We start from the raw sequence: 21,419 nt of genomic DNA on the forward strand, positions 1-21,419 counted from the left end.
GTGTGCTCTACAGCTCCCTTAGCCACCTCCGTCCAGACCACTTCTGCCCCAGTCAGTATCACAAAGACTTTTGCAGAAGTTAGAGATGCTCCAGCAGCTTAGAACAATTAGGCCAGCCCCAACCAAGAAAGGGGCCTTGGATAGAACTTCCACTATACCCCTGTGAAGAAAAAGGGAGGTGGGTTCTTTCTCATATCAAATCTTTGCACTCTAATCCAGTTCCTCCCCAAAGCAGAAGTTCAAGGTGCTGACTTTGACTCAAACGCTGGCAGCTGCCCTATACAATGACTTCCTCTGTTTAAAAAAAAAAAAGAGATACTGTCTTGATTTTGTTGATATAAACAATCCACACGGTATTGAAAAAGTTTTATATTTCAGAAGTCATCGCACATTATACAGTGTACTGTCTGTGAATATAATCATTAACATACTAATCCTTCTATTATATTTGCTATAAGAAATCTGCATTCGCATGCATAAATATATCCATTATGACTTCCTCTGTTCAGTCGCTCTTTAGGATGCCTATTTCCATGTACCTGCCATTTTACATTGAGAAACTAGCAATGCCGCCTCAGGATGCTGCAGTTCCGCACAGGGCTGCCTGAGGGTCTTCACCGAACTGGACTTAGTTTCAGCTTCTCGAAGTCCACAGAAGGCCCACTGCTGCCCATACTTGGGCGATTGTCGCATTCATGCAGAATCAAGGGATGAAGCAGAGGTCAGCTTAACTCTGATTCAGTTTTGGTTCAAGTTAACTACCTTAACTTTTCCTTGTATCATTAGAAACCGTTCTTAGGGGCAATTTTTGATTTCAGCCTGAAGAAAGTATTTCTTCCTCCAGAGATGGTATGTGCCATTAGTCAGATCGCATATCACATTTTTATTATCATATTGTTTAAAAAAAAAAAAGATTATTGATTGTATTTAATCAACTGCCATTACAGGCTGCTTCTCACCGGAGACCCAATTGAATAAGGGTATAGGTGTGATCGAAGTCTGCAGTTTTCTGCTCTGTTCAGCAAGTCTTGCTGCTTTTGAACGGTTTCAGCGATTTATCCTTATATTAAAGGTTAGTTTTTCATGCAGTTGCACCACTACCTTGTAGGTGTAGAGTCAGCATCCGCAGCTAAGATTACCCCAATTTTCCAAAATAATGTTGGTTGACTAGAAGCCGATCACCCAGTTATTACACATGTCCAGCTTCAGCGTGTTCAGTACAGTTGTACGATAAAATGACACCAGAGACTGAGTGATGTATTTTTTTTGCATTTCTGCTTTAGGTTTATAAGGAAGCTGAACCAACAGAAGATCCTCCAGGTGTCCTGTGGCAGCTGGCATTGCTTGGCGCTTGCAGATGGTATGACAGTTTTATCTATATTTAACTCATACATTTTATGCCAGCCTCCTTGTACGCTCTTGTTTCAGGATTGCTCGTGACAGTGACCGGTGGATTTACGAAGGTTTTGCCCCGTAGTCTGCTATACACACTGCTAGTTTTTATTACTTTGCTCATCAGCATCATGTGATTGCCACCTTGGGCTTGACTTACGTTGACACCTTCAGTAATGTGGCAAGCAATAAGTATGACAATGCCGAATATTGTAATGTGTGCTAATAACATGCAAGAGTCTCTGTTGGCAGTCATCACAATACACATTGCATAGCATGTCTCTGAGAATTTGAGGTATTACTAGTCCTCAAAATGCCATCATGCTTAAAGCTTGTTCTATAGCATAACACTGATTGTATATGATTGTTGCTTCGAAGAGAAGGTGTGTACTAGGGAGTTAAGGTGGGTTGAGACTGGTTGGTGTGAGAGAGCAATGCCATTGTGAAAGTGTTAGGTGCAAGGTAGTGCAGTTGTGGGCAAATTGAGTGCGAGAAAGTGCATATGTTGGAGGGCGATGTTGTGACGAGTGATGGGTGCCAGAGTGCTCAAATGTTTTGAAAGTGTTGAGTTGATGTAGGAGCGTTCTTAAAGAGAGAGGACCTAGTGTCATAGCATTGCGTATTAGAGTGCTCAGCACACAATGCTATGTTTACAGGTCTCACACTCAGATTCTCCCACCACCACTACAGGTGCAACTGTGTGAGAATGCAGGTGTGAGTATGTACATCCGCCCCACCCTCAGACACTCACACAGTTACTCCAAGCCTGCTTTGGTAGACGGCTGAAATACAATATTTGCTGTAAAGATTGACTGATTTTTCCAGCAGAAATATGGGTATGTCTAAAATTGAATAGGCGCAAAGGAGAGGTGGCAGTACTTAATTTGTGTAAAAAAATAAAAATAAAAACAAAGTGCCAGGGCCCGCGTTAGAAGGCACCTGCAGCTTGCACCATACATTTCCCATGCCAGCGCATCCAGTGGCAGTAGCAACACAATTACTAATCATCACACTTCTAAAAGTGTGACAATTTAGCCGATCTCAACCCCAAAGCTATAAGAAAGGCTTGGGCAGCAGTCAGTAGTCATTTTTAACAGTGCCACCATGATCCAGACTGGTATAAGCCCCGGTGTTGACAATTAAGTGCCGGTGCTGAGCATCAGAAACCACCAGCTCAAATTAAGCACAGAGAGAGGTGAGGGGCAGATGGACAAGAAAGTCTTAAGAGTACTTGAATTGGGCACCTCTCTTGCTGAAAGGGCAGTTGTGGTGCAGTTCTGAAGTAACAGGAATCAAACCAAAGACACAAGGTTGTCCATTAGTGCCCATAAGCCCAATGCGAGAAGATAGGTCTGTCATCTGCATGCTCGTAAAACAGTTAAAAGGTGTTTTTTTCCACTAACCTCCTTTCAAGTCCTTTTTTTTATGTATTTGAAGAAATTACCTGCAACTCCACAGTGAAACTTTAGAGCAGAGCACACCAAAGATAGATTCCTCTAAATAATCGTTTATGATTTTCCTATGCAAATATCATCCAGTATGCAGCTGCTCACCAAAAACCTGCAATAGGAATGGTTTTAGGCCCGCCCTGTCCCTCCCCTTGCATTTTGTAGCAATGCCGGAAGAAACACTATAGCTAGTGAGCCGCTTTGCAGCATGGGGATTGTATTTCATGCTCCTGTTTACCGTGTTGTTGCTTGTGGACCACAAGTCACGTAATTCTTTGGTAAGGCAGCTTAGAGTCTAGGGAGGAGGAATAGAAACCAAACCAGTCATGTGACCTACTCCGTCATAGTTCCTCCGGATCTCCAGTCCGTTGCCGCTGTTCTATTCCATTTGCTGTGGAGCTTATTATTGTCGGGTACCGGGATCTAAGGGAAGTCTCCCATGGAAGCATCATATCAGTGCATAAATAAAGACAGCTGCGCAGCCATGCTGTGTGATAAGGCATGGTGGGCCGCACTGTATGTTCTAAAGAAAGTGTCCGCAAACGTTGAATTTTAAAGTGAAAGCGGTGTGCATAAATAAAGAAAGCCGCCCGGCAATGCTTTATGATGAAGCATGGCAGGGCTGCGCTGTATGCACAAAATAAAGCGTCAACAAATGCAAACTGGGCACACACCTTCCGTTGAGGCTGAAATTTAAAGTGAAAGCACCCATGCGGTATGATGACGCGCTGCAAAATAAAGCATAACAAACCAAGGCAAATGGAACCAGAAGGGTTGCAGATGTGGCAGAGTATGTCCTGCTTGCAACAGGAGCTAGGAGAAAGTCATTAAGAAAGTAGTGCTAACAAACTAAATAAAACATACTGAGTAACAACACATGTAACAGGGGCAGTCCCCATGGGAGGTTACAACAAGAAAAAAGGTGATACTAAGGAGTGACTACTAAGTGTATTGACTAATGAAAGCCACCATTTACAAAGGATGGAACGAGCCAATTAAAAGGATGTGCTGAAAGTGGGTGGAGATTCATGCCCCTCTTAAATACAGCATGGCTCGAAGAGACAGCGTAAGCGCTGCCTAGGCAAGACTTAAAAACGTGAAGGGGGCATACATAGGGCAAAGTATAAGGAGCTGAGAAAAAGAAGAATTATATGTGTGAAAGACCGAAGCAGAGATGAAGGCAAGGGCATGGGAGAGAATTGAACAGATGGAGAAAAGGGAATTTGAGAGAAGAAGAGTTTGAAAAGGAGTGAGACGGGAAATTATGTGATGATTCAATTTGTAGCTTGCATGTCTGAGCTTTAATTCCAAATAGCATACTTTGCCAAGGTAGCTAATTTTAGAAAAACCTTTCTCATAATTTTTGTTAAAAAATCAGCCGCTCCTGAACGCTTAATGTTGATCTTTAGTTGCTTCAAGCTGGAGGGGAAAGAGAAGGTCACCTGTACTCGGCGCTGGACTAACCTGTAGTGCAGTCGTTTTTTTTTTCCTTTTCCGTTTGTAGTCTGGTTTTATGGCCTGTTGGACTTGCTTTTACTGTTAAATTCTTGATATTACAACAAACATAAATGCATGAAGGCCCCTATACCTTTCAAAATAGCCATATAGCATGTCCTTACAAGTTCAAAACTGGTCTTTTTTTGCAAATGTGGGCTACTTTCTTTAAGCTACCTGATTTGCTAATGGAGGTGAGGCAATTATATTTTGGTGCCTTTTAGGTCGAGCCTGCAAAAGCATCTGCTCTCGCTTGTGAGTAATGGGCTTTGAACCGCCCATATTTTACCACTAGTTGTCATCATTGTCACTCATCTTTGCTGCCCTTTCATTGGTGAGCGATTGGTATACATTACTTCCTTTTGGTTCTGTGGTGCACGGACACAGTAAATATTTATTGGCTTTCATTAGTGCCCCTCTGTGGGCCATCTGCTGCTTGCGCTGTGATTCATTGCTCTTTTTGGCTGAGGTCTGATTTTCTGTCTGATAATCGTTGCTGCTTCTGCAGGGAGCTGTGTGATCTTGGGAGATTCGCTGAGGTTTATTTGTAAGCTGCAGTTGCTTGCACAGGTTTGTCCGTATGTTTTGTGCTGTCGTAAGCACTGTCCGTAGGAGTTGATAGATTGAGCAGGCCCGGTAGCAGTGCCTACGTTTTAGAATGCCTCCTTCCGTGCCCTGCATGCTGAGCTCCAACCGCCCTTTTCTGCAGTCCAGCCATGGACTGATTGGTAGTGTAGATTCTGCAGTAGGTCATTTTTCTGGGATGCATCTCGGCTGGCGATTCTAAGGATTATTCGCTCCTTTGCAAGGGCATAGGGCGGGAAGGCCAGAGGAATGCGAGATACCATGCTTCTTCCTTCAGGGCACTGCTTTCCAAACTTTTCATGTTGGTGACACACTTTTTAGACATTCATCATTTTGCGACACGGTAATGTGAGCGATCATAGCGAGCGACCCTGAACCACCTAATGGGGGTTCGGGTCCCCCCCCCCCGATAGAATTTTGAAAAAATAGTGGGCAAATGGTGCATTTTCAAACAAATTTGAGAAAGCAGGAAGGTTAATAAAGCAATTGTGAATCTGTACTAACAAAGACAATGACTGGCAAAACTGGGTGTAAGGTTAGGTTTGTGCCTGAAACAAGAATATAATCATGCACACATTGACACATGCCCCAGTGATTTACGGCACAAAAAGGGCGGGTGCACACACTGCCAACCCTTTAAACAAGTTGGATGAGAAATGTACACTACCAGATCTAGAACCAAAAGAATCCTTTGGAAAAAAATCTACCAGGCCAACATTGTGGTAAGTGACGATGATCACCCCCAAGCCACTTCACACTAGAAGGGGGAAAGCCCATTTTGGAAAACTGAGACCAATTTATAGGATAGTTTGCTCTCATATCTCAAAAATGACATTTGAGAGCAAATTAGTGAAAGGAAAGGTTGAAAAAAGAGAAAAGCGTCAGAACAAAAAAAGGGAGATCAGAATGAGCAAAGGAGATAGTGAAGAACCAGAAATAAGGATGGCAGGGAAAGAACAAAGAAGTGGAAGACGGTGGAAGATGGAGAGAAACATGAAGACTAGTGATGGATATGAGAGGAAGAATATAGAATGAACAGAAAGAGAAACAAAGAAGAGAGTTAAGGTTTAGGACGAACAAGGATGGAAAAATGAGGGGGAGGCTATAAGAATGAGTGAAAGGTATGAGGGGAAGAGACATGAAGCGATAGGAAGGAGACCAGGTGAAAGGACAGATGAGTGAGGATTGAGATGGGGAGAAGAGCAGTGCTTAATTTAAACCAGTGTTTTCCATCCCTTCCCCTCCCCCCCCCGCCCTACTGCTGCTACCAGGCAACAGCCTCAACTGCTTCTTTGTTTACAGAGCCCTAAAATGCGATAAAAGCAGAAATATAAAGTTAAGATTTCTCTTATCCCAGAAACAAAACAGCTATCTTCTTTTCATCAAGGCGAATTGTGCAGGCCACATTCCACATTTGGCAACCCCATTCTTAAAAAAAAAAAACCACCTGACCACCCTTTGCCTGTCTGCTTTTCTAAGAACGAGCAAACAAAACAGTTGTGCAGCAGGCAGATTATTAACATTTAATACTAGAACGCTGAGCTACCACCTGTGGCTTGTTTAAAATGTAATCATGATTACAGACTACTTCGCAGAAAGCTTTCTGAAGGTCTGATACCCCTATCAATCCCTAAACCTGATACCCCTATCGATCCCTAAACCCTTTAAAACCCCTAAATACCCCTTACCCTCACCCACCCATGAACCCTAAACGCCCCTTATAACCCCTACCACACTGAAACCTTACTCGTCCCTCCACCTGAAACCTTAAACCACCCCCTTTTTAATGGCACAAAGTTTCCTGCCCAACTATACTGTGCAATGTGTTATCAGGGAATATTTGATGTATACATTCACTCCACTTCTCTATTTAGCACACATTGGAAGTTTCCATAATACCCAAGTGAGCATATTCTCAGTGGATCCTTAATGCTCCATAACATTAGGTTTTTCGGTAAGCAAGGTGTTAAAACAAAGCTGTATTATGTTAGAATGTAGTTTTGGTGATGTGAAGTGTATGTGACTGGTATTTGTTTTTTGCATTTGTTGAAACTGGAATGAGTAAAAGGGTATGAGTAAAAGGGATCGGGACAGTGCATGTCTGATTTTAGTGCTCTAAAATCAATGATTGACGAGAGCTGTTGAGAGGAGCATGAGAATCGTGGATGAACGGGTTTGTGTAGTGTTGGGTTGTGCAGAGTAATTATAATTGTGAGAGGTGAGGGTAGGAAGGTCTGATCTTTTCTGGTGGTAAGGCGGGTTATGATGTTAGATGAGGATTGTTGGTGAGTGGTAGTATGTCTGGAATGTCTTGGCGAGTGGAAAATTCTGTGTTGTGGATAAGGGAGTAGGAAGGATTCAGGTAGTATTCTGTGTCAGATCACACTTTTAACCTGTTCAACTCTGCAGGTAAGCCCTAATTTAAACAACCTGAAATGCTATCACACACTTTAGAATTCTTCTCTAAACACGCGAAATAATAGTGCTAAGCAGGCTCAAACATAATTGAACACAAACAAAACAAATGAAGCAGCCTCAACACTTAAACTAGGCTTGCGTTTAACTCTTTGGCCCTTTTGTCACTTTACTACAGTGTTAAAAGGAAGCCCGAATCATGCGCGCTCATACAGCAAATTCATAGAATAGGATTGCACAGCAAAAAAGCTACCTGCTTTTACCAACTTTGCTCTGGCCTTACTCTCTGCGCTGCTCAGTGCGCAGAGGCATTGTAGGGGAACCGAAGGAAAATGGCTATCTTAGTTTCTCCTTCTGAAACTTAAGGGGCTGTGCATGCTGGGAGGGAAAGAGGTGTTAAGTGAGGTTATGATGAGCCATACACTGTTTCAAGAAAGCGGCCGCTGAAATAACATGTGTTTGAGGCATGTGGGCTGCTGAATTCATATCTGTGCATAGATCGCCGCCTAGTGTTGGGTCCGGATGATTGCACATTGTTGTCCTGGAAGAGTCTTCGAAGTATCACGAGATAGGTGGCTCCTCCCCGGACTACAGTGCGCATGGGCATCCTCTCCATCCTTAGATTGTTTTTTTTCCGCCATTGGGTTCGGATGTGATTTCCAACTCGGAGTTCGGAATCGATAAAAAACTTTTCTAATAGGCCAAAAGGCCTTCGGGGTCGTCGGTATTGTTATTCGATCGGTGACGACAACTTTCTTTCTGTTATTTTCTACTCACAGCGTCGAATCGGGCCTCGCGGCCTTTCTTCGACACCAGAGGCCTTTCGTCGATGGAACGAAGTCCGTTCAAAAGATGCCCCAATTGTAACTCAAAATTCCCACACATAGATAAACACCCTGTGTGCAACAAGTGTTTATCACCTGAACACAATGAAGCTGACTGCTTAGCTTGTGCGCAGTTTCGTTCAAAGAAAACTCTTTGGGTTCGAAGAGCAGCGAGGCAGACGATGCAGAAGCCAGCGCCTGACCCGGAGAACATCTTTGAAGACGACGAAGAGGTCGTCGAAGCTGAGGACTCAGACCAGCATTTGGAGCAGGGGTCTGAACATGACTCCAACTACTACGTCGACGAGGAAGATGACATCGTCGCGGTAGGGGACGACGATCAAGGCATCGGAGCCGTTGAGGACGACTCCGGCGAGGACATGGGGCCAACCGTGAGTACGGAGCCCAGTACATATAATAAAACGCTTACAACGGCTCAGGTCGAGGCATCGCCGGAAGGCCTTAGCCAAGATCAAAACATCGATTCTGTAGCCCCGCAAGTCTGCCCGGCTAAGAATATAAGGCAAGAGCCATCGGTGCAACATTACCATTCCCTGGTAATATCGAAACCGAAAGTTTCAGAGGCAAAACAGAAACCGAAACTGATAGAGTTCCCACTCTTTGGACCAAAAGACACAAATCCATCGGCGCCGACCAAACACAAAATGGCCGCCGAGAGGGATGCGTCGCATATCAGGGCTGTCGAGCCGAGAGCCAGTACGCCCAGGGACATGCCTAAGCTAAAGGCCGTCGACCCGACAAGACCGATGCCGACGCCAAGCAACACAAACAAAGGACTCCAGCAAAAGATGGTTGTCGAACCGAAACAAAAAGTCGACAAACCGAAGACGTTGCAAACAAGAACACTCGAGCCGAAGACCAGGGTCGAGGCCGAGGGGTCGATCGAGCCGAGGCAAAATATCGCTCCGAAGCAACAAGCTCCGAAGACGACGCCAAGCAAAAAAGTGGTTATCGACCAAACAAAAACAGTCGGGTCGATACCAATCACGGCATCGAAAAAAGTCATACAGCCGAAAAAGACTGTCGAAGCACAAAAGCCCCTCGGACCGATAAAATTCGGACTTCCGGTGCACATGCGGCAAAGATCGGTCGAACCAACAACGGACGTCGAACCAACACAATCAAAAAAGGCTATACAAAGGAAATCAGCTCAAGCACATGAAGAGCAAGAGCCCTCAACAGAAGAACAGTCCAAACTGTATCAAGACCCATATACTGGCACAATTACCCTATTGAAAAGGAAATTCAGACCAGACACTTCTGCTGAACACTACAAAATACCACTCAAAAAGAAAAGACTCTTCTACATCTCCAATTCTCTTTGAGCCTATCAGAACACAGGTGCAAGAAACCTATACATATTCTCCCTCACACACATATGAGGATGTGGAATATGAGGATGGTGAACTGTATAATTAACCAGTGGACAATGAGGATAACCAAAATCAACCATGGACTGATGCTGTAGATCCTGCAGATTCTCAGCCCACGCAAGACACTAATGCAAACCCTGTAAAAACTTCGCCTACAGAGGACACAGCAGCCTTCAATGCATTAATTGAAAGAGCGGCATACAACCACCACGTGGAAATGCATGCAGACCCCATTGAAGAAGACTTCCTTTTTGACACTTTCAACACTTCTGAAAGATCAGTCAAAACATTGCCAATGTTCAAAGGGGTGCTTAAACATGCTGGGGACATATTTAAAGAAACTACTAGGGCAAGAGTCATTAACCCCAGGATAGAAAAAAAATACAGGCCAGCACCAGGGGACCCTACATATATTAAGGGACAGCTGCCCTTGGACTCCTTGGTAGTATCCAATGCACGCAAACGTGCTAATTCTCAAACCACTGGCGAAGCTCCACCTCCAGACAAGGAGTCTAAAATTTTGGAAGCTTCTGGCAAAAGAGTAGCTGCTCAAGCAGCTAACATATGGAGAATTTCAAACACTCAAACACTCAAGCACTGTTAGCTAGGTATGACAGGGCACACTACGACACACTTGAGCACCTTCTCCAACATCTACCTGACCTTTATAAAGAACAGGCAGAATTCCTAATACAAGAGGGAAAGTTGATATCTAACGCCTCCATCAAATGCACGCTAGATGCTGCAGACACAGGAGCCAGGGCTATCAATCCCAGTGTCATGCTCAGACGACATGCGTGGCTCCGCATCTCTGGCTTTAAAAATGAGGTTCAAAGCACTTTACTTAATCAGCCAGTGAACCCTGGTTATTTGTTTGGCCCTAATGTGGACACAATATTAGACAAGATGAAAAAAGATACCGAGACAGCCAAGTCTATGGGAGCCTTGCAGTCACAACAATACAGAGGCGTCTCCTTTCGTCGCTCCGGCAACAGAGGAGCTGCAAGAGGAGGCTCAGCGCAGCAACCCTCATACAACACGCAAAACACCTACAACAAAAACAGTAGAGGTGGATACCGTGGCAATAACAGCAAAGGTAGAGGATGAGGGAATAACACCACCAGATCCTCTACCAATACCAAACAGTGACTTCTTGTCACTACCCCCAGACCATGTAACACCGGTCGGGGGAAGATTACATCAGTTCCTACACGTCTGGGAAAACATCACTACAGACAGGGGGATGAGGCAAATTATCCAGCATGGCTATTGCCTAGAATTAATCTCCACACCTCCCAACATACCCCCAAAACACCGTCCTATGTCCGCACACCACCTACACTTATTGCAGCAGGAAGTCATCAGCATGCTAAAAAAGGGGGCCATAGAACCAGTACCCTTAGAACACCAGGGTACAGGAGTCTACTCACTATACTTTCTAATCCCCATAAAGGACTGGTCTCTCAGGCCAATCTTGGACCTCAGGCCCTTAAACCAATACATTTTATCAGAGCATTTCCACATGCTCACTCTACAGCAGGTGTTACCACTGTTGCGTCAAGGAGACTTCCTCGCAACACTAGACCTGAAAGACGCATATTTCCATATACCGGTACACCCAGCACACAGGAAATATCTCAGGTTTACAATACAAAATCAGCACTATCAGTTCAAAGTCCTTCCTTTCGGGGTGACCACAGCCCCTAGAGTATTTACCAAGTGCCTAGCGACAGTAGCAGCACATTCATGTCTATCCATATCTGGACGACTGGCTAATACAAGCACAGTCAGCCCAGCAATGTGCCAGCCACATGTCACACACTATTCACCTCATGCAAAGTTTAGGTTTCTCGCTGAACTATCCAAAGTCACATCTTCAGCCTGCCCATGTACAACAATACCTGGGAGCGACGATAGACACCCTGGCAGGGAAAGCACAGCCGAATTCAGTCAGAATAAACAGCATTCAGACGCTAATCCAAAAATTCACGCCCCAATACTCGCTCCCAGCCCGAGTGTTTATGCAACTGATAGGTATGATGGCCTCATGCATTTTCATAGTCCCCACGCAAGACTACACATGCGTCCGCTGCAGGAGTGCCTAGCACGTCAGTGAAACCAGGCTCAAGGACAATTAAACGACCTAGTGATGGTGACCAGTCGTGCATACAACTCTCTGCATTGGTGGAATCCACAAAACCTTTGCAAAGGACGACTGTTCCAAGAGCCTGTACCACAAATAGTACTAACAACGGACGCATCCCTGATAGGGTGGGGAGCCCATGTCCTCCACCACACAGTACAGGGCTTATGGACCACGCAGCAGAAAAAATTGCACATCAACCTATTGGAGCTGATGGAAATTTTTATAGCAATAAAAGCCTTCAAAGTACATCTGTGCAACAAAACTGTGTTGATCCGGACAGACAACATGACTGCGATGTACTACATACAGAAGCAGGGAGGAACACACTCTTCACAGCTGTCACATCTAGCTCAAAGCATGTGGAAGTGGGCCATTCAAAGACACATTTTTCTCATGGCCGAACACCTCCCAGGCAAGGACAATCAGATAGCGGATCTGCTCAGCAGACACAGCCAACAGATGCACGAGTGGGAGATCCATCCCACAGTGCTTCAACCATACTTCCAACAGTGGGGACAACCAGAGATAGACCTGTTCGCCACAAAACAAAACGCAAAATGCCGGTACTTCGCCGCAAGGTTCCCACACCCGCAGTCTCAGGGCAATGCGATATGGATGAACTGGTCAGGCAAATTTGCCTACGCTTTTCCACCAGCACCGTTGATACCGCTAGTGGCACGCAAACTGCGCCAGCACTCCATGACGCTAATCCTAGTTGCTCCAACATGGGCGAGGCAACCGTGGTACACCACGTTCCTAGAGCTTTCCGTGGTGCCTCATCAAAGACTAAAGCCCGCACCCAGTCTCTTAACGCAGAGCCATGGAGACATCAACACCCAGATCCACAGCAGCTGAACCTTGCAATCTGGCTCCTGAAGTCATAGAGTTTGGCTACCTAAACTTACCTCCTGACTGCATGAACATTATCAAAGAGGCAAGAAGACCTACCACAAGAGCTTGCTATGCTGCAAAGTGGAAACGTTTTGTCATTTACTGTAACAACAATGACCTAAACCCAGTAGACGCATCAACTCAAAATATCATATGCTATCTTTTGCACCTACACCGCTGCAATCTAGCCTATACATCTATAAGAATACACTTAGCTGCCATATCAGCTTACCTTCAAAACAGGCAACACCTTTCCCTATTCAGAGTGCCTGCAATTATGGAGGGACTTAAACGAGTAATCCCCCCAAGACACCCACCTTCACCTGTCTGGAACCTAAACATAGTATTAGCCAGACTTATGGGACCACCTTTTGAACCTCTACACTCGTGTGAAATTCAATTTTTAACATGGAAGGTGGCATTTCTCGTGGCTATTACTTCGCTTAGACGAGTTAGCGAACTTCCAGCCCTAACTATTCAAGAGCCATTCTTCCAAATCCGCGCTAATAGGGTCGTGCTTAGAACAAACCCTAAATTTATGCCCAAAGTGGTGTCTCACTTCCACATCAATCAGACAATAGAACTGCCAGTGTTCTTCCCAAACCCACTGTCAGTACCAGAAAGAGCCCTCCACACACTAGATGTTAAAAGGGCTCTCCTATATTACATTGACTGGACAAAAGATTTTAGGAAGACAAAGCAGTTGTTTGTTGCCTTTTCACCACAAGACAAAGGCAACCCTATTTCTAAATCTGGCTTAGCCAGGTGGATTGTTAAGTGCATTCAAATATGTTATCTTAAGGCAAAGCGCACTTTAACAGTTCCCCCAAGGGCGCATTCAACGCGCAAAATGGGGGCATCCATGGCTTTCCTAGGAAACCTCCCTCTAGAAGAAATATGTAAAGCAGCCACATGGTCTACCATACATACATTCACAACACACTATTGTGTGGATGTACATTCCAAACAGCAAGCTGCTGTAGGACAGGCTGTTCTAAAAGCTCTGTTTCAGACTGCTGCAGCTGGCACAGGTAGCCACCGCTAAGGGAGATACTGCTATACATTCTATGCACAGATATGAATTCAGCAGCCCACATGCCTCAAACGGAATATGCTACTTACCAGTATGCATCTGTTCTTGGCATGTAGGGCTGCTGACATTCATATCGCCCTCCCTCCTCCCCGGTGCCTGTCGCAGCTGTAGCATTCATGCGAACTCTCTTTTACTTGCATGGACATCCATTACTGTACAATACTCCACCTCTGCCACAATGGCGAAAAACAATCTAAGGATGGAGAGGATGCCCATGCGCACTGTAGTCCAGGGGAGGAGCCACCTATCTCGTGATACTTCGAAGACTCTTCCAGGACAACAATGTGCAATCATCCGGAGCCAACACTAGGCGGCGATCTATGCACAGATATGAATGTCAGCAGCCCTACATGCCAAGAACAGATGCATACTGGTAAGTAGCATATTCCTTGCACTATCTTTGATGCTTTAATACATTTCTGATTCTCAACTTTGCTCCCATGGGTTTCAAATTAGTATTCCAATATCCGTCTTAATGTTTTTTTTACTTCGCAACAATCAATCGGGCATATCGGAAGCTTTTGGAGGACCCAGGTTACATAGGTTCTGCAGAGCCCCTCTCTGTTTTACCGTAACCAACACTAGGTCTGGGCTCACGGGCAATAAGGACAAGCCTCTCACTAAGAAAAACTAAAACAGCGCACCAATATTGCCAACTTATTCTAAACAGGGCCTGTATTTGCCTTTAGACTAACCGAACCAAACAGTAAGTCACTGGACCAATTTTTCAGTCCTGAATGAATCAATTTTAATTCAATTTTTAACAACGCATTTTTAAACATTTATAAGATTAAGAGCATTGCTTACTTCACTCCAAACAGTCTCACACACACAAGTTTTTAACGTACACTGCAAGCATTCAACCATTCATACAAGGCATAGAAAAACATAGTACCAATTTACATCAGTTATTATAAAACATTATTTACATACAACATTTAAAAAAACACAGCATTAGGAAACTTTATGATTTTCGTCCGTTTTAGATTTCACAATAATACTCCTAACGCTGTCTATAGCGAGGTCTACGCGTTTCGATCTTCCTATATTGGGGGGGGATCTCATCAGGACCACGTAGCTCCAAACGGTGCTCTGATTCTTTTAAGTGCCGATTATACACCACTTGCAAACTGTTGGATGTTTCGTGGGAGTGGTAGAATTTTATGTATCAATAAAGACGTCCGGTAATGCAATACGGATGCTGACGGCGTGGGAGTGCGAAGGACCTCACTGACCGAGGCTGACGGGCATTCAGCTGACGGGCATTCAGCTGCTCGTGTCCCTCTTCTATTTTTGGAGGACGTCTTTATTGATACATAAAATTGTACCACTCCCACGAAACATCCAACAGTTTGCAAGTGGTGTATAATCGGCACTTAAAAGAATCAGAGCACCGTTTGGAGCTACGTGGTCCTGATGAGATCCCCCCCAATATAGGGAGATCGAAACATGTAGACCTCGCTATAGACAGCGTTAGGAGTATTATTGTGAAATCTAAAACGGCCGAAAATCAAAAAATTTCCCAATGCTGTGTTTTTTGAAATGTTGTTTGTAAATAATGTTTTGTAATAACTGATGTAAATTGGTTCTATGTTTTTCTATGCCTTGTATGAATGGTTGAATGATTGCAGTGTACGTTAAAAACTTGTGTGTGTGAGACTGTTTGGAGTGAAGTAAGCAATGCTCTTAATCTTATAAATGTTTCAAAATACGTTGTTAAAAATTTAATTAAAATGGATTCATTCAGGACTAAAAAATTGGTCCAGTGACTTACTGTTTGGTTCGGTTAGTCTAAAGGCAAATACAGGCCCTGTTTTAGAATAAGTTGGCAATATTGGTGCTCTGTTTTGGTTTTTCCTTTCTGTTTTACGGCAGCATACACACCTCGTTCAAAGTGAAAAATGTAATTGGGCACATTTTAAGGCAGCTGCAGCAGATGACACAACCTTACCATCTACTCTCTGCCGTTCCTCCTTGTCACCGGGCTACCACTCGTGTGAAAAATGTACCGAGCACCGGTAATGGACTGCACATTTGACGCGCACGCAAAGGGAAGAAGCCACGCGCACACACCTAATGGTCCCTCGCCTTCCTCCGCGTACTGCGTCACTGATAGGCGCAGTACCGTCCTGCTCAATCAAAGATTAGAGCGCATCTCCACGTCGTTGTGCGACACACAAAAGCATGGCAGGCGACACAGTAGTGTGTCGCGACACAGAGTTTGGAAAAAAATGCTTCAGGGGAACAGCTGAAGATCAGCCTTCCCTATTTTATTTTCTCCTCAAAGCAGTGTCCAGTGTGTGACTGTTGAAAATCTGACTAGTCCAGACCTGCCACTTTTCATTGCAGTTCATATAACTATGGACAAAGGAGTCCGTAAAAGGGATAATGCTGTACAACTGAGCAGAGTCTGAAATTACCGGACGGTCCGTGAAATTTACAGATGAGTGGTCAGATTAACCTAGACTCCCACCCTTCATATTCTCATATTTTCTGCTTCAGAAATATGTCGCCTACTGAGCCAGTTACCACATGTGCAACTGAAGGATGTATTCCTCAGTAATCTCAGCTTCTAAATCTTGAAGAAAAAAATATGTAGGTGATCCTTAACAAATCACTACACCTGCCTCGCGCTACTCATCTGCTGAAAATTAGGAGCACCTAAAAACAGTGATACACCACCAAGCACATTATATATGTGTGCAGTGGCTGCTGCTACCGAGCCGGGTTGGGTGGGGCGGGTGGGCAGGGGTGTAGAGGATAAAGACAAAGAAAAACAAAAAAAACACTTCCCTGATAACAGCCGCAGCTTCTCCTCTGTCTTTTTCTCTTCCTGGCTCCCAGCAGCACACAGGCTCCCCTAAAGCAATCATGACACTGCTATCATCAGCATGACAGCAGCGTCGTGATTGGTCTGAGCGGCCTGTTTGCCACTCAGACAGTGCCTGGGAGCCTTGGGACTGTTCTCCACCCGACTGTTCAAAACAGTCTGGTGGAGAAATTCTAAGTGTGCATGACTGTTTGGCCAGCCCAAGACTGCTGGCCAAACTGTCATGCGCACTTATGGTGCACAGGCAGATCTGGCCAAATGTACCCAGCTTCTATTGTCACACACCCTTTGGCAGTGTACAGTGGAGATTGATTGCTGAGTTTAGCTTAGTCCCAGGCCCTGCCCTGAACAGCTGCAGAGCCTTTGCTGAGTCCCCTTATGCACATTCCCCACAGGGCATGGCCTTCATCCTTGAACTTTGGAAAATAAGATCTGGGCTTGACCTTCTGCTCTCTCTTGGACTCACCCGAATCTGCCATGCTGCTCTTGCAAAGAGGCCTCCATGTGTTGTTGGCTCCCTCATCCTACACCTCCGAGAGGCCTTCATACCACAGTGGCTCCCCGGTCCTGCTTTGCACCTCCTGTTAAGAGGCCTCCATGCTTCGGCATCTTCTCAGTCTGCCGCACCGCTCCTGCTGAGATGCATCAGTGTCTTGGTGGATGTCTCGGTTTCATCCTTCTGCTCCTTCCCACTCCGCTTGGATCTTGGAAGTAAGTAAGTAAGTAAATATTTATTGTACAAGTTAATAAAAACCTTTACAAAAAGGAAATTGCTCAAGTCAAAATAAATTCATAAAAATAGTACACTAAAAGTTCATAATTTATGCACAAACAATAAAGATAGAAAGAGATATAGGAGGAAATGGCCTAGCCAGGTTTTCCTTTTCAGCTTGGATGAGCCTTCCTCTAACAGAATGTCTATATCAACAAGTGTGCTTTAGTCAATCCTTAGTTTAAACGTTGAGATGTAAAAACCTAGATTAAAAGAGTTTAAGAATTGCATTTATATTTGAAAATCACAGAATTAATAGTTGCATTTATCAGGTTTGTTTAAATTGTTATGATATGGATACTAATGGTCCTTCTTGACCTTGGGCTTTTCCAAAGCCCCGTAGTTTTCAAGGTGACGAAGGAGAGCTTTATTATGTCAGGCGTTTCCCCGGTTCAGCAGGGTAAGCCCCTAATTTAGAGCTGTTTTGTGGTGTGCCAGGTCTCTTCATTTTCTCCTCTGCCGCCACCATAAATTGTACAAACCTGCATGCCAGCTGTATGTCTCCTCCACCAAAGCAAGCCTTCACTGCTTGCCTGCAGGTACTTATCCTCTTGGTGTTAAAGATAGATTTCAGGAACAAGCGTCGTTCTATGTCCAGACCGTGGCAAATGCATAGTAGATGCATGATGCTCTCTCCAGCTTCCCCGCAGAGGCGGCACTCAGTTGTTTCTGCGGTTCGCTTCCATGGTGGTAGATGTGGAAGGACAGGAAGAATTCCCAATCCAAACCGGAGGTATTTCTCTTTTAGCCTCGTGCTGAAGCTCGCACACAGGTAGTCTTGAGGGCCTGATTTGTATAGCTCTGCAGCACGCACCAACCATGGGACCTTCTCCTGAGCGTTTCTTTGTCTTCAAGTACTGATAGATCTTTTACTGTCTTATTTACCAAAGACTTAAAGCTGTTATACATTCCCATAGTTTCCCAGAGTTCCTTCAGGCCTAGGCGGTTTATGGATGCGGTCAGGTAATCCTTTGGGGTGCAAGCTCTGCTTGAGTTTATCTCTTTCCATAGATGGAAATTCAGAGAGCAGTTATCAGAGCTTCTAATCCTAAACCAGCACTTCACATAAGCAGTATTGCGAGCTATTTTTTGTGACTGTAGGATCTTGGAAGTCTGCAGAGCCTCAGTAGCTTCTCCCTTCATACACTGCTCTTTCATGACGCAGCTGGCACATACCACACGTCTTCTACAGCAATCTCGTTTCATATCACACACATACAACCACACACACACACACACACACACGCAAATCCCAGTATTTATTCTGAACCATACCCCTTTGCTCTTTTTGAGCATTTCTTAAACCTGCTGCACCAATGTAGAGACCCTAGATGGAATTCTTTCAGCATGAAAACATCTTGCCAGAGATTACCGGCAAGTCATAGTTTTCACCATTTATCTGCAATGGGGACAGGCATAACCCAAAGTTCTGACTACTGGAAGAATTGACATGTCTACGCAAAGCCAACGGTTTTGCTGGCAAACATGCAAATTTCCACACTGTACTAAAGACTTGGTATCAGTTGTATTCAAATTAGTTAAAACGTGTCCTTAAAGTGTCTTTTCAAATGTAGCCACATACTGATCTCTGTTATTTCTCAGCACCAACACAACTTCTAGATTGTTGCTCAGAAGTCAAGGCATAAAGGACAGAGGAATATGTACTCCATGCTGAAAAGTGGTTACGTCCACGCTTTGCCTCCAAAATCACAGCTTTTATATAAAGTAGTGTTGCAGTAAAAGTACAAATGCAGATTTTCAGGACCTAAAACACACGTTTAAGTGAATCAAAATCTAATCTGTGTTTGTTTAGTGAACCTGTGGAAGGTGAGCTGTAGAAGCACAACCGAAGCATGGGGGTAAAATAGTAGGTGCTTGGAAAAAGGGAGGATGTAAGAAATGGAGTTAGGGCACAGCAAACATCCATATATCGGTCTCCATCGACTGTCCAAGTTTCTTTGCTTTTGCAGGGACAGCGCCTGGTGAGGGACGATGCGATGAGCATAGTTCGAGGCGAGAAGAAAGGTCAGCCATCAGAATGGAACACTGGCTCAGTATGTGGTCACGGGGCACAGTGGCTTAACAAGGGCACCATGGGCAAGCAAAGAACGTGCCCCACTGCCCTCTGGGTGGTTAGTACAAGATGGCTGAACTGGAATGTAGACAGAGGCCTACATGCAGTGTGCATTGTTCCAAGAGAATAGATTCTCAGTAATTTCAACTATAGTCTTACAATTTGAATAAAAAACAAACAAACTAATCTTGTGTGAATTCAAATTCTTTTTTAGTAGTAAACATTGTTACTCAAATATCACAATTCAACTATGTTCACCACAGTGATTGTTCACTTTACAATCAACTAGTGCGCGTATCACTATACATTAGAAATCATAACAGAATACTGTCAACATTGAAATGTGTTCTGTACATTATCCACAAAATGATATGTATCACGTCTTATATCTTGTATATATATCAAAATTAATTTTAGAGAAGCGCCGCCCAATGCATTTTGGGAACCGACGTTCCCTTCTTCAGGGAAAAATACCTGCAGCTCTCAAGAAATCTCAATGGCAAGTACTGATCCGTTTACAAGATAACCAATGAAGGTATCTATTAGCGTGAATTCAACCGTGAGACCGTCTCTTGGTATCTGTGTGTTTATTCTCGATACGAATATTAATTTCTTTTAACACGAATTAAGCGGTGAAATCGTCTCTGAGTGTCGGTGTAGAAGGTTTAGGAAACACAGTTCATTTCATGGAATCATAAACTTGCTTCTTCTATGTCTATCCCGCGATTCTCCCAAATGACGTCCTAGTTGATTGTAAAGTGAACAATCACTGTGGTGAACATAATTGGATTGTGATATTTGAGTAACAATGTTTACTACTAAAAAAAATTTGAATTCACACAAGATGTAGTTTGTTTGTTTTTTATTCAAATTGTAAGACTATAGTTGAAATTACTGAGAATCTATTCTCTTGCAACAGTGCACACTGCATGTAGGCCTCTGTCTACATTCCAGTTCCGTTTTCACACATTGTGTAGCCAACACAAGCAGTAGTGTTGCACCCCTTAGTTAAGTGTGATAAACATATTAAAGTGCTTAAATATATGAGTGCTCCTCTACCCCCCTGTATTCAGTAGTACAAGATGGCCACATCTCGAATCCAGTGTTGACTTCTGCCCCAGTGCCACTGTTTCTGCTGCACCAATGATAGCTCCACCTTTGCTTAAGCAGACATTGGAGATTGGGCGGGGACAGAGGCTGAACCGGTGCAAACAATGGAGGCAGTGTATACAGAGGAAACTGCAACCACTTTCTCTGACCTCGCTAAGTATCACTTCCTCTCCCACACGCCACATAGTCATTAAAAGAGACAGACTAAATGGGTGCATCTCCCTGGGTGACATGCATTAGGAAATAGACGGATGTTGTTCCAAGACGAGCAGTTTTACTGTGGTGAGGAGACATTTTGCTGCCAGTTCATAGGAGCAGAAGCAGTCTTGTCGCAACCTTAGGCTATGTGACGGATCCAGCATCTTCCTGAGGTGTAGTCCGTTTCTTGAAAGATGCCCTCCATTAGTTTTCCCATTGGTGCAGTGGCTTCTTTCACGTGCTGCTCCTTGCTTCAAAACATTATGGACCTATAAGTTGTGGCTTTAAGTACAACCTTTTGTATATTGTTGTACTGTTAAGAGAAATGATAAAAGGTGAGTTTATATTTTCTCCATCTTTTAGAAAGTCTTCACTTTTGCCTGCCGTGAAAATTGCAAGCAATTATACATCGTTTACTAGCTTTGAGCAAATGGCACAAATCACAAAATTTAGGTTTTTGACATTTATTAAACTTCAGATTGGATGATCAGATTCAACATGTTAGTCAATTTAGATACGTTTCGACTAATGTAAGCTTCTTAAATGCTAAACTATATACTTGTTTAACATTAATGTTGCACATCAATGCCGAAGCTTTTCTCACAAACACGTTTTTACTGCCCCCATCTCTCTAAAACAAAGGTAAAATGAGACATCTTTTTTGAGAAATCTTTTGTGAGATGCCACATGATGTTAAAAGCCACTGACAGTAGCAATGGCCCTTTTGGGTAGCTTCATGGCAGCCGTGTCATT

The 21,419-nt window shown here is 44.0% G+C and overlaps 1 protein-coding gene across 3 annotated transcripts in view; it reads left to right on the forward strand.

Moving 5' to 3' along the window:
- HERC3 (HECT and RLD domain containing E3 ubiquitin protein ligase 3) overlaps positions 1-21,419 on the forward strand; it is a 604,132-nt gene that overhangs the window by 164,382 nt on the left and 418,331 nt on the right. For all 3 annotated transcript variants that reach the window (XM_078676105.1, XM_078676106.1, XM_078676108.1), the window contains exon 5: positions 1,284-1,360. In XM_078676105.1, coding sequence (XP_078532231.1) covers positions 1,284-1,360 — 77 coding nt within the window. The remainder of the gene's footprint in view (positions 1-1,283; positions 1,361-21,419) is intronic.

The sequence above is a fragment of the Lissotriton helveticus genome, chromosome 2_1 (genome assembly GCF_964261635.1).
Source record: "Lissotriton helveticus chromosome 2_1, aLisHel1.1, whole genome shotgun sequence".
Classification (NCBI taxonomy): domain Eukaryota; kingdom Metazoa; phylum Chordata; class Amphibia; order Caudata; family Salamandridae; genus Lissotriton; species Lissotriton helveticus.